Below are 14,816 nucleotides of genomic sequence, written 5' to 3'. Positions count from 1 at the left end.
TGGAAACCCTACCGAATATTCATTGCCCTAAGCCTGATTTTTATGGAATAATGTTTGTAAACACAAACAAACAAACAAAACAAGCAAGGAAACTTTTAGTGTGCCATCAAACGATTAAAAATAAAATAAAATGGGGCCTATGTACTGTATACCTAAGCTTATTTCTTGTAAACTACAGCAAAACACGCACATGCAAAACAGATATGCGACAGCAGACATACGAGAACAGCTTGAAGGAAAATAATATGTGGGTGAGAGCTTGAGTGCGCATGTCACTTCAAGTTACCTAAGATCTATGCAATGCCCGATACACACGGCGGATCCCTGGAAAAACAACGAGAAGGCCACCTGGAATGTAGATTCGTATACTCGTCGTATGAGGGCACTCCAACATTCGAGAAGGGACTGGCTAGAACCGGTGGATACAGTGGATAGAGGGACTGTGGCTTAGCCTTTTACCACGACTACTAATGCCTGGCTATTCAGTGGCTTGCCCAACACTTTCAACTTTTAAACCCTGGCATATTTGGAATGGCAGCAATCATATACGATGATTTCACTTACTTTAAGTTTCTCATTTCTTGTCATTTCAATAAAAAAAAGAAAGGATTTAGAAGAACTGGCTGAAAACCATAGTGCTGAGATAACACAAAGGAGTTGAAAATCTTTCTCTAGTTCTTCCACCAGGGTCGATAGGAGATCACAGCACTCCAAACAAGACATTGTGTAGAATTTAGATGAAACCTGCTATTTCATCACAGACATCGATGACAACAGAGCACCATGAAAAAAGGAAATACAACAAAGTTAGTCGCCGAGGAATATAGTTACATTCACATACGTTGGGTCACAGCATTGAGGTGGAAACACCTTATTTCTAACGGTTACACGGCATTCTCGCCAGCCAGAGCATAATTTCCGCTCCGCAGACCTACATTAACCATAGGGGATTCAATCTCCGATGATGACGATGACAATGATTAAATATTTAAAAATGAAGATAAATAAACATATATTTGGACTCAGTAAATTTGTTGTTATTGTTGTTGTTATTGTTGTTGTCGTTGTTGATACTATTTGCAGAAAAGAACAAAGTATGCGCTGCAAATTTCAACACAGCCTAACAGCCTAACTATACATGTGCGTTGCAAATTCAATACAGCCTAACTATACATGTGCGTTGCTGCCTAACTATACATGTGCGTTGCAAATTCAATACAGCCTAACTATACATGTGCGTTGCTGCCTAACTATACATGTGCGTTGCAAATTCAATACAGCCATTGAATTTGCAACGCACATGTATAGTTAGGCAGCAACGCACATGTATAGTTAGGCTGTATTGAATTTGCAACGCACATGTATAGTTAGGCTGTATTGAATTTGCGACGCACATGTATAGTTAGGCTGTGTTGAAATTTGCAGCGCATACTTTGTTCTTTTCTGCAAATAGTATCAACAACGACAACAACAATAACAACAACAACAATAACAACAAATTTACTGAGTCCAAATATATGTTTATTTATCTTCATTTTTAAATATTTAATCATCGTCATCGTCATCATCGGAGATTGAATCCCCTTTGCATTAACATCAACCACGGCCACTTTGCGGGTAGCGCCAAGCTGTTGCCGTAAAGGGGCGCGTGGTTTACGATGATGCTACCGTCCTCGGTTAAAGCAATAGTTATTCTGTTGTGAGATGCAATGTGGTCAGCTCCTACAGAAGGGAGAATAGATAGACATCTTCAACGAAAAGTTGATTGGTGTCTTGCATCACAGGGAACCCAGAAATCTGGTTGTTGTTCTTTGTATTGTTGGTTATGTTTATTAGTCGTGTTGTTGTTGTTGTTGTTGTTGTTGAACAATAAAATTCAACGGACATAACTGTTGTTACGTTGGCAGAGAGTTGTATCGGGCCAAGTAATGATAGTGTCCATGTAGCGTTTCTTATGACATCTAAAAATTACGTTTGAAACAACAACAACACAACAATAATGTTCATTGAATTTTATTGGTCAATAACAACAACATGACTAATAAACAACAATACAAACAACAACAACAACAACAACAACAACAACAACAACAACAACAACAACCACCAGATTTCTGGGTTCCCTGTGCTTACACAAGCATGAACTGACATTTATATAATGTACACATACACAGACACATACACACACATACACACGCACTCATCCTCCACATTAACCTGTGCTTGCATGCTACAAAATCTACAGTAAAAAGTTAATTTCATGTTGAAACACCATTTTATTGTTCCCCACTTGTTAACAATATTACTGCCCTTGAAAATTGCATGTGAAGCATATTACAAAGACTTCACAATCTACAGAGTTCTTTGACAGAAAGAAAAATTGGCAGACATGATAATTAACAAATCTCAGGAATGTGTAATTTTATAGAGGATCTTAACTAGCTGATGTCATACACCCTGGCAATGTTGGCTTGTCATAAATCATACAAACATCAATGATGTGAACTGACAGAGCAAGTCAGAGATACAGAATTCCATTTCAATTAATTTTGCTGTACCTCATGAATTAATTCAGTAAAAACACCACACCAAGTGGGGTGGGTGAAAAAAGGGTAGGACTTCACATATTTGAGGAAAGTTATACTTTCATATCTGACTGATTTCATGGCTAAATGGCTGATACTGTTCTAACTTGAGATACTTGAAGTCATGATGTAACTCAGTGTTGCTGAGCAGATCAATAAAAACTACAAATCTTCTTATTGAAAGCACTTAAACTAAACCTTATGGTAAGACATTGCTTTACCCTTCAACATCACAGTGTGTGCGATGGAGTTGTCCTTAAATTAAAATCACAGAAAAGTAAATATTTTGAATGCTAAGTTTATCCTTCGAAAGTAAAGTTGGCTTCAAAACATCTGGAAACTCCTGAAATGCTTATTGTATATTTGGAGGCTTCTTTGAAAAATTCACAACATATTTGAAGGTTACTTGAGGAAGAATTACTAGTCAGCCAATACGTCTTGGAGATTCACATGAATGTATTCCGTATCAGGAACAAATGCTACACAAGGATTTCTTGAACATTTGAGTTTACAAAACTTAAATCGCTTTTTAAATTTTATGACTACAAAACTATGGTTAGAGCTATTCTTTGAAATCAAACAAAGAAATTCAATACATGGCTTTATATTTTCCAACTTTATGACAGTAAAATAGATACACCGTTGTGAATTCATATAAATGTAAAAGTCATGGACACAACTTTGAATACGATGTAGAAGGTTGTCATGGCAGTTGATTGACAGCCTGTTTTCATGACCTCTACATGACCTGTCACCCCAGTATTTCCCGTGGAATGATGCGCTCAAAAGTAAGCATTCCACTTTCAGCAAAATCAAAATTCTTGATTAAAAGAAAATTCTGTGGCAATTCCATGGAAAATTCACTAAATATGGTTGACAGTCACGTGTGTATTCACCCTTAAAACTGGCGAGTTCCCGCTGTTTAAAACATCAGGATGAAAAATCATGCAGTGGTCCTGAAAAGAGCTGATTAAATTGTGAAATAAAATTTTAAACTGGAAAACTGTAAATTGATTCACGGAAGTTTACCCCAGGACTTAAAGAGTCAGTAATAGAAGTGGGGTGGAAAATGGGACAATAAGAGACAAGGTAGTCATAGTACGTAAAGAATGCAGATCTTGGTTTCCTCAAAACCTCCCCCCCCCTTCCCCTCCGCTCCCCTCTCAAATGAAACTACGATACGCAGATAAAATATAGCAATGTTGACAGTTACTTCTATGATCGTTTTTTGTTCAATGTATTTCACGAAGACAGCACAGTGGCCAGTGACATGCATGACATTGAAGTTCATACTTGGCTTACGGATAAAGGTAATAAGTTGATATAACTGGAACAAAACACTACTTTACAGAAGATGAAATTCAGGATGACTCTGGGAACAATGTCACCACTATTAAAAACATGGTGATACTGGGTGAATTCGCTGAGGTTTTTCTCAACAGAGTATCAGTTTATCTTGTATATTGCAGCTGCGTACACTTGTATCACTCAAGCTATAATCCCCTTATCTTTAATGACTTTTCAATTTTGAAAGCATTGCATTTGGTAATCCAGAACAACTTTTCATAAAAGTGATAAGAAATATCATATTTCAGAATCAGAGAAATGAGATTTGAGAATCTGAGGGTCAGTAAGTGTGTCAAGCATTGTGAGTTAGTCAAAAAGAGAATGACCATATACGGGTAACAGTCATTGGATATGCAGTATTGACACCAAAGAATAAACGGTGTACAGTGGCTGCATTTTGGCAATGCCTGGACTTTTACATCAGTTTGTACTCTCATGGAATTTATTTTTTCCAGGCTGTCGTATCAAAGCATTGGCATGAACTCTGATTATCTCTCCATTTGCTCCATACCTCACTAAAATCACCCTGTGTCATCATCATATGAACATCACAAACATCACCAGAAGAACTCCAATTAGAAACAGACAATTTCCAAAGGAACCTGGCAGTGTCACAACATACTGTATTTGATGAATTCTGAATCACATCTGAAAACATCCCCGATTTCCCCCTCTCACCCATTCACTTCAATAATTATGAAGTTCATTTGTTGTACATGAAATATTCTGAAAATCACAGTTTTAAAGAGATTGTGGCAGTAAATTAGAATAAGATTCTAACATTTTTGTCTATAGCAATTACCTTGTTTTCACCATTCCTTTCATTTAAACATATTTAAAAAATTCATTATGTGAACAATGATTATATATGTATCTCTTTATCACTATAATGAATGAATTCCAGTATGATGTGCGTTCATCTTTGCAGCATGTGATGACTGTTGAAAACCTAGCACTTGGCTGCTGATCATACTTTTTATAGTTACCATAAGAATCTAAGAATAATACGAAATTGCTACACCTTAGAATAAAAAAATCACAAACGGAATTTCTTTAAGAACTAATTAACAGGTGAGCGTGTCACCAGTGTCCCACACCCTCATCAAGATACGTTATACTTTGATTAGTCTAAGTTGGGTTGGCGAATCATTCAAAATGTTTGACACCAGCCAGGTAAACTCAAATCTCTACAACCAACTTAGTTGCTATCAATGACCTAGTACTAGACACACTCTTACACAAATCATATCAGCACCATAGGTTATAATATCTAAAGGGATTTTGGGAGTTCGATCTCTGATCCCCTCCTTTAACAGATTTCAATTCACGTTACATTAATTAAGACGACAGCCTGTGGCCAGAATTTAAGTGAACTTCGTCATCACCAACAAACACACACGTTACCACTAACAAGCACAGTAGAACGTGTATTCTTATTCAAGTTTGGGTATTGCCATCAGTAACCATGGTAACACACTAACTGTCTTATAGGAGCAGGTGGCCAGAGAGTGGACAAAATACCAATGTGCATTTTTTTATCCAAGAGAAGGTACACTTATGATATAAAATAGTCATAACATATATAATCTTCATAAGTAGAACAATGCCCACGTCAAGGGGCACATTTGGGTGGCTCTAGCCCTACTCCATAACACTATGTCAAGGGACATGATATCAATGAATTACGAAAATATTTCAAATGGCTTTCAGAAAAACAAGAACCTGAGATACCATCCAGAGATCCTGAAAAATTTTAAAGTTTCCTTTGTAAAAAAAAAATGCCCAAAAACTTATTCCTTGTAGAAATTCTACCATTGATGAAAATTTACGGTGGTTTAAAAAACGGAGGTTATCCTGAACGTCTCTCTGTTTTGAAATGCTATGCGAATCAGCTATGCTGGAATAACTACTTGCACTAATTAAATCCTTTTGAAAATATAAGACAATTGAATAAAAAAAAGCAAGACCATCTTTTGAATTTGTTTTTACCATTTTCACATTTTCTTTGTGTTGAAGAACTCCTTGGACTGGTGAAGGCCCAATGCATACGCATATACTCTTGAATCGATCACAACTTTACCATCTTCGGCCAAATCTGATAGGGGAAATAAGAGCAGAGCTCAATAAAAATTTCATCGCTATCCTTCCACAGACAGGCCATGTTCAAGAAAGGTGGATAGTTTAACACAGCCTCACAAGGGCACTGCTGACGTCCTACCTTTTACATAGTCCTCAAGATAGCTGAAAACTTAAATTCCCACTGGTACATAAAAGATGAAACATGTTTCACAATATAGTGCAGTGTGTAATTTTCTTAAAATGAGAATGATAAAATTACATTCATTTCATTCAATGAGACATACAAAATGTACCTTGTAGCTGGTATATTAGTCCACGGATTGGAAGTAGAAGAACTTCTATTGACTCACAATCATCTGAAACAAGAAATTTAAAACTTTATTTCTGTCTGTGTCCAGATTTGACTGCCAGATCTTGCGATTCTGAGAATCTTCGAAATGGAATCATGTGTTCAACAGATAAATGTTATATATTATTGCCTGAATACATGCCATGGGTTTATGTGCCTGAGAGCAGGTGACAATTTGCCCGACGCTAGGAGGGTAAATCGTCTACTGCTGCGAAGGCACATAAACCCATGTATTCAGACAATAAATATATTTATTACATGCCTTTCACAGTTGAAGCTATATGACATTTAGTTACATGCAGGGCATTCTCAAATAATTTTACCATTATCAACCAACATCAAACAGATTTTAACGAAAGTCAAAATAGCAGTGTGCGTATTGATATTTTACGTCTAGTGTTAAGCGTCTACTTTGACGTCGAAAACGTCGAAGGGCTTCATCGGACTGGGTAACTATGGAAACTGGTCAGTATATCATTTACATGCCTGCTAACTCCCCGGAAGTTCCTATTCAAATCGATGCACTTATTTGCACCAACATCGAGGCATGTAATACATGTATATCCATCACTTTCACCAAATCATGATAGACAGTGAAGATTACAAAAGAACTGAGATAACCTTGACTGTAAAAGTAAGTTCCGCACCAACCATATTTAAATTTCTATTGTTATGGTAGGTCATTCTCCCCATCCATGACCTGAGTTTAGTTTAGAACATTCTGCAGGTTTTGTGTTTAAGGCCATTCTCCTCCATGACCTTGAGTTCAATTAGTCATGTTCAAAACTTTCTAAACAGTCATCTTTACTACAAGTTAAGATATTTTTTAAAACAGTATTAGCATACCGTATCAATAGCAAATCTAGATTGTTCTTATATCCTCCAGATAGAATCATTTAGTACAAATACAGAACAGTGCAGATTTTAAGCGGACTGTTCGGGATCACTTCAGTGTTTATTTCAAGACCTTCACACTCATGCTGGGCTTGTTCTGTGATCTCTGCAAACCTCACCCATCACTTTGCCACTCTGACTCAACTCTGGAGACTAATCAGGGAGTTTGTGCCATCCCAGCTGAGATGTGCAGCCTGTAAACTTTTACACCTGTACTTCATCACTCAATTTAGTGATTAGTTTTAATGAATTTCGATTTTAGAGAAAATCGCTGACTTCACCACCTTTTTTTCTGTTGTAACACTATGATTAACAAGCAGGATAAGGGGCCTGGCAGGATAAGGGATATGCATATCAATGATTGCTTTCTTTTCAAAATCTGTTTTCGACTAACCACAGAACTAGCGACATAATGGTTGAAATGCTTACCCTTATTCTGACGAGGTTTTTCATTGACTGGATCATCACCATCAATCTAAGAGAAAGAAAAATTTGTGATTTCACCCTGGATTTTTCAATGGTTAAGAATTGTTCATAAACCTTCAATTGTGAGTTACATTTTAACCCTTTGAGTGCTGTAATTTTTCCCGCCAAAATTTTACTGCAACATTTTACTAATTTTTATAAATTTTTCTGTAATTTTTTAAATAATTTTTACCAAATGAACATAACATTTCATTGGCTACACTGTATTATCAAAATTTTAGCAAAATGACTGGGGTATATTTTATGTAGGCAACAAAAATTGACTTCGGTGCTCAAAGGGTCGATATTGAAACTGTATTGAACATGTTAAAATTAGAGTTTGGACAGCTGACAAGTATGAAATGCAGATTTGAAAGAAAACCTTTGAACACCTTATCCTCACTGGACTGTTCCACACCAATGTCATTTTGTCCTTACCTGCAATGAAACCTGAACAACATTGCAGTTTGAAACACCAGGGTCAAGCGCAGAGACTGAAAAATGGAGGAAAAAAAAGAAAAGTGATTGTCAACAGGAATCAAATGCAAATGCTAGAAGATTACCCCAGAGCTTACATCACTGCTGTAATAAAATTGATTATTTAACAGTCCACTGCTTTAAATTGGTACAAAGCACTGGTAAAATAAAGTTTAAGAAACACTGTCTTACTGGAATTCACGAGCAGAACTGCTTGGAGCTGGTTTCTGTAGTAGGTTTTATGGTTGTCAGTAAAAATCTTGCATGATTGGCGAATTCTGACTGTCTGAAGGATTCTATACGAATAACTCAATAATTGTCTCACCTGTTCCTTTGTGTGTGACTGTGGCAGTGTAACCTGTTTCCTCTTTCAGTTCTCTGAGTGAAGCCTCTTCAATATTTTCATTAGGGTCTATGAGTCCTAAAAATGAAACACTATAATATCAGTACATGTCCCTGGATGGACCCTATCAGTCACTACCGTACCTGGATTGACCTATCTTTATCATGTGGAGCAGATAATTGTGTACAGCATACCTGAATTCTATGTTGCAGGATGACAATAGAAGACCAGTTTGGAGATGGAGATAGCACCAAGCAACACACACTGACATACATGCACCACTGGGAATACACACAGAGATATCATTGAGTGAAAAAAGTCACAAATTCATTGAATTGAACAAAATAAAGTTCTGACACTAGTAAATAAAAGAATCTTCAAGTACATACATTGATAAAACATGTTATGGTCTTTTCTTATTTTTATAAACTCCCTGATTCCCAATATAACATATATATATATATATATATATATATATATATATATATATATATATATATATATATTCAGGCACAACAATGTCTACATCTCAAAAATGTCATTTTTTTTGTTTGAGCCAAATAAAATCTGTTATAGTGAGGAATTGTACTCAATAAACTCTACATAATAATGGGTGTAAACACTGAGCAGTGGTGAAAAAGTCAAATGAGAACCAGCTTTCTGTGTTCACCACAGGCATAGGTTAATTGGACATGGACATCCATCTTGAATGTGCCCAAAGTTAAGGAAGTCTCACTCTGTGCAAAATCAACTTTGTTTGCAATGTGACCATTCTAGTGGTCGGAGCAGACCAATTTCAAAAATTTTAAATTTGGACAGCTGTTGAAATTACATGTATATATGAGTACATGTCCACTAAACTATCAATCAACCATGATTATCACGAAAGCATACAACATCTGCCTTTAGTTCCCATCGTAAAATTACAGTAAAAAGCAACAGCTGTACACACTGTGTGCACCTTTTAGTACCAGTAACTCGGGTGACTTTTTGATAACATTTTTCTAGGCTATTGATGAAAGCTTTTCAGTTTACAAAATTGCCTCATCAGCAAAAACTATTCCTGATGTATCCTGTGTAAAAACACAGGCTTGTAAAATAGGTTGTATCTGACTCTAACTCCATTTATTCAACAGATCCTACAGTTCACACATTGTCTAGGATGGCAGTCATACATAGTATAACTGGATGATGACCTAAATTTAAATGAGAAGCATCTACTTATTGTATCCTCGTGGTAGCACAGTAGATTTTGATTTTGTCACATATGGTACAACTCAAGACAATAACCAATGTCAAAAAGCTGCTACTAGTGTATAGGGAAAGTGAACACTCGGAACTTTCTTTGCTACATGTATTAAAATCACATCAATGACACTGTCATTCCCATACAGTTTACATCATAATTTTTAGAAATCTGTGAAAAGGATGAAAATTCTAAAACCGAAAATTTGCTGGTCCTGTATAAGTCTTACACACATTGCAGATTTCATCATAATAGGCATATATCTAAACTATGTCATCACAAAGGACTTGCATAAACAATTTTTAAAGACGACTGATAAATAGTTTGAAATAATAAGACTTTGTGACTAAAATTATATGAGGCAATATGGGAGCTTAAAATAACGCTTATGACCCTTTGGGAAAATATGACTATAATGTGTGACACTACATACCTGCTGGGAACTCTACAGTGTAGCATTTCATGGCTGGCCTATACTGTTTCACAAGTACCATACAATCATAGTGTAACACTCTTTTCAGCACTGCTATCATACATACAGCTGTAGAGAAGAGCACAGCACAGGTTCTTTCAATACTTACACCCTTGGTGTAAACATACATGTATATAGAAACCATAAGTATAGCTATGGCTACAGAAAATCTGAGAACTGTTCCCAAGTTCACAGTTTCTTTGTTTGCCGATCTTGAATGTTTTAAGGGGTTGAAACTGCTGCTGTAGATATTTCTACATTTCAATATTTCATTTGTGGATAATCTGTAACCTATCCTTTTTGTCTTCTTACACAATGAATACTTCTTTTAGCCTCTGTTTCTATTCAACAGTATTGCATGGGCATCTTGAATTTGGTGAGGAAAGTTACAAGTTCAAATAAAGTGTGAAAAAACGTGTTTTGCTCCTTTGATTGCATGGCCAAGGAAATTCAAGGACAAGTTTTATTCTATTTTTTTTGAAAAATACAAAATCAATGATATGTGTTTGATTCCAAGATGTATCACTAGCTGGTAGTTGAGTTGCTGTTTGTAGTTAGACACTGAGCATCTGCATATCTAAACTACAGTTGCACATTACATAGCCATTCAGTGTTTGGTGGGCCTTGGACCAGTATACACGCAAGTCAAGTGGACCAGCAGTCATGGTTCCAAGCCCTGCATACGTTCTTTATTGCAAAAGCCCATCAGTAGTGTAAAGCAAAAAATCTTTGCTGACGGTAAATTTTTGTGAATTTTGGCAGGACCTGAAAAATTGCGAAAATGACATTCCACAATATTGGTGCAGAGGATACTGAATTTGTAGTGCTCAGTGTGCAAAGGAGATTGTGACTGCTAAGAAAGGAAAAAGCATATATCTTGCCTGATCAAATCATGAAAATTTATCGTAGCGAAAATTTTACAGACTGAGTTTACAGTATTTGGTGATAAGTTCACTGTTTCAAGAAAATTTGCTGGTCCTAATGACCACTGGATTCGCTCACTCATGTACAGGTATTTAAAAAGTTTACGCAGGTGATTTCACATCCAAATTAAAGTAGCTTGATGTCTGTATCACGATGATCTGAATTTCATATATATGGTTTAATATGCAAAATACAAAGGCACCGTACATATTATATTCACTCACTTGACACTACATTAGTTCTCAGAATGTTGGACAAGTGCTTTGTGACATAGTCTGATTGATATCTTACCGTCAACTTTGATGTTTTCCCCTCTGGTTGTTCTTTCAACAGTTTCCCACGTTCTCTCCTTGCCCCGCTGATCTCTGTAGGTTGTCTTGTTCAGAGACAACCATTTACCAGTACACATCGGCTGTGCAGATAAAAAAACCCACAGTTGTTGATAGTGTCATCATATCTCGTTATTTAAAATAAAGAATTGAAATAAAGGTTATGTACACCTAAAAATACATCTTAGTTTTGTTCATATGAAGGAAATGTTGCTGGAATAACCCTGGAGATTTTTTCCTCATTTTTACTGATAGATCTATGCTAACCACCATCTGCCCATTTCTTCATAGTTTTAAAAACAATTTTACAAAAATTGTAGCACAGTGCAAATCCTAACATTACGAGATCGATCATTAGTTTTTGAAAATACTTTTCATGGAATGGTGGTCTACCAACTATGACTGAAATTTGATGTTTAAGAAATTTTGATTCCATAGAGTGAGATACAACACTTGGTGTCCAGCTTAGGGCTGTGGATAATTTAAACATGAACACGGAAACTAAGTGCGTTTGTCCTCAACTCCCTTCCCTCTCCCCTAAACGAAAGTTTGGAAGTCCGAAAATCCAACCAAGCCTCATTCTGTATCTGTATCCAACAATCGGTAATTACGTCACTATGAAATCATGCATACACAACGGACCGCCCTCACCAGCATACCCCTTCTAAAATCAATCTCTGTTCAGCACCATCTCAACAATGATGCAACCAAGAGAATGAAATGAATTAAACAGTGTATCCATAATGATTGCTACGTTATTTTACTCATGCACTGATTCATGTCAAAAGAATGCTGGTGTAGCACCGGTGCCGTACTGGCCTGGTACACGCCGAACGTGTAGCGAGATCTTGCAATAGGAAAACTTGTAGTGCAATTTTTGCGCATGGTAATCCAAGTACACCCCAAACCCCCTCCCCCCCTAAAAACAGAAGTTGCCTTTACCATGCATGAGTTTTAATTATCCACGGCCCCTTACGACCACATTGGCAGAAGTGATACTGTTGGTAAGGGAACAGGTAACCTGTAAAACCATCTTCAAATATTTGAAAAATTTGCTTCACCAGGAAGAAATGTACTCCATTTCAGTGCAAAAACTAGCACTGACTGCGGCCACTTCAAAAAGCAATTTCAGAAGAAATAATGCAAGAATTTAAGGTGCCGTTGCAAATGACATGGCGTATTTTGCTCAAAATCACTTTTTTCCAAAGATTTATTCAATTTTTATTGATTTGTAAATGCTGATTGGGTTCACCTTTGAGCATAACAAGCAGTTGTAAGTTGGACAGGAAAAAAGTGTACATTTATTCAAATTTATGTAAATTAACCGATTTCCTGGCCTCATTTTTTTCCTCCCATTTTTAACATTTCAAAACAATTTGATTCCACTCTGGGCAGGTCAAATTTTTTTGTAACTTTCACATTATGTTCTTTAAATACAACAATTTTGATTGGCAATAAAGTTCTTACGTTTTGGAAGAAAGTTGTTTCAACTTTGCTTGTCGTGAAATCAAATGGTGATAAGGAATGGAAAGAGAGCTCTAGAGTAATTCAAACTATTCGTAGATTGTTTATGCTGTAGTCTTGATTTCATTTGAGAATGATTTTCATACAAGAAGCATAACAAGGTTTCAGAGCTTCCCCTTTAACCTTCACCAGAAGACATGAAACACAACAGTATACATTGAGTCAAACACAGAAAACATTCAAATACCGTCTCCTGATGTGTTTGATCGAAAAATTCCTTCGTTGGAGCAATAAGAGTCATTCTAAGGATTCTGTGGATCCTGTTTTGTAAGTGAAATGACGAAAGTCTGCTGTCATATTCATTGCCAATTAGAATATCATGGGTCGTGGCTTCTGAGAAAAATTTGTGTGTTATATGCTGTAGTCTTGATTTTTGAAGAGCATTTGTATCACAATCATTTTATTTTTGAGAAAACACCACACTATTATAGGTACAACTCTTTTCCTGTCAAAGAGTATCACTTCCCTATCTGCCAAGGCAGTGAAAAGCCGTATTGAGCCAAAACCTTATGCATTTTCACCCACTTGGCTTGCAATGTCACAGTGGCTTTAGCCTGTAAAATTTATGTTTTCAGTATCACTGTTTTAGGAGCCTTAAAATGCACCATACCGGACAGGCTGTGCTTCACTAGTTTTCACTAAATTGACGTGATGGTGAAACAAAAACTTGGCAGGATAAGGGGTCAGTAAATTACATAGCTGACCAATGTACAGCCTCCTAGTCCTAGGTGAAATATGCATGGCTTGCCATGTAGGCCATGTTTTCAAGTCATGTTTAGCCAAAGTCCTTGATATATGTCCCCCCTTTCCCATTGTGTAGACTTTTGACAAAGTAACTATACATAAATCATAGACTTTAGATCTTTGTTTATTCTAGCAGGACTTTGACTCTATTCTGACCTTTGACCCATCATTTTGTATACAATGCAAAGTGTTCATGGTGTTGTCATCAGTAATTGGCCAAAAAATGCATATTATTGGCTTCCAATTTACCGAAAAATACAAGAGTTTATGCTTGTTTTTTAAGAGTCTAGGGAACACCGCCCATTCAGAACCTTGTTTCCCTTCTACACAGCAATGAATAACACTAAAATTACTGCCAAAACGTGAGAAACGGTGTGTGTTTGAAATTGAAACACCATAATCTTCAACTTCAAGATTTACTGTCTGGGACAATGAACTTCATAAGTTTTGCTAGTGGTAATGCACTTACACGACTTACATGTACACTTCGCAATGTTTGTCAACATAACGGAACACCCTGCGCATGCTCAGATATGCGCATATGGTTTTAGACTAGAGGCCGATTACTGCGTACTCCTCAAAATCATGTACTTTCCTCTCACCTCTTGTTTTAGAAACTCGTATTTCCCACTGGTTTCACCGTTGTTGATATTGTTGTTCATCTTATATCTGTTTGATATCGAAAACAGTCTTTGGTGTCGAATAAACTTGGTATCGAATACGAGGGGTGCTCTTGGACTCGGAGAATGAAAATGTGATTGCGATGATGACAAAACGCTATGTTGAAACAAAGTGTATGGCTTCCGGAAGCCCTTTTTTACATTAAGGCGATTCCCAATCGGTGCAGAGCTAATGTAATTTGTCTGGTTATACTGGATATAAATGAAAAGCGAATGCAAACGTCCACCTCGTCTACATACAATAGCTGGGTTTGCACTAGCACAGCGCAACGCGCGATTCATTTGGGCCCACGGTACACGCATTTAAGCCGTAGCACTCAGAAATGCCTCCGCTCGCAAAGACAAAGTTCCCATATCA

At 36.7% G+C, this 14,816-nt stretch overlaps 1 protein-coding gene across 1 annotated transcript; it reads right to left on the bottom strand.

Annotated features, from left to right (window-relative positions):
- Positions 1-2,256: 2,256 nt before the first annotated feature.
- On the bottom strand, positions 2,257-14,776 carry LOC139135040 (ADP-sugar pyrophosphatase-like). The gene is made up of 8 exons (XM_070702227.1): positions 14,381-14,776; positions 11,473-11,593; positions 10,219-10,326; positions 8,522-8,617; positions 8,158-8,213; positions 7,684-7,729; positions 6,305-6,367; positions 2,257-6,027 (listed from the first exon to the last, which is right to left on the bottom strand). Exons 1-8 carry the CDS (start codon positions 14,759-14,761, stop codon positions 5,927-5,929), a joined length of 972 nt encoding a protein of 323 aa, XP_070558328.1. The 5' UTR covers positions 14,762-14,776; the 3' UTR covers positions 2,257-5,926.
- Positions 14,777-14,816: the final 40 nt, after the last annotated feature.

This window comes from Ptychodera flava, chromosome 6, assembly GCF_041260155.1.
Source record: "Ptychodera flava strain L36383 chromosome 6, AS_Pfla_20210202, whole genome shotgun sequence".
In the NCBI taxonomy this organism is placed as follows: domain Eukaryota; kingdom Metazoa; phylum Hemichordata; class Enteropneusta; family Ptychoderidae; genus Ptychodera; species Ptychodera flava.
The sequence above is the reverse complement of the archived record's forward strand: the minus strand, read 5'-3'. Positions and strand labels throughout refer to the sequence as shown.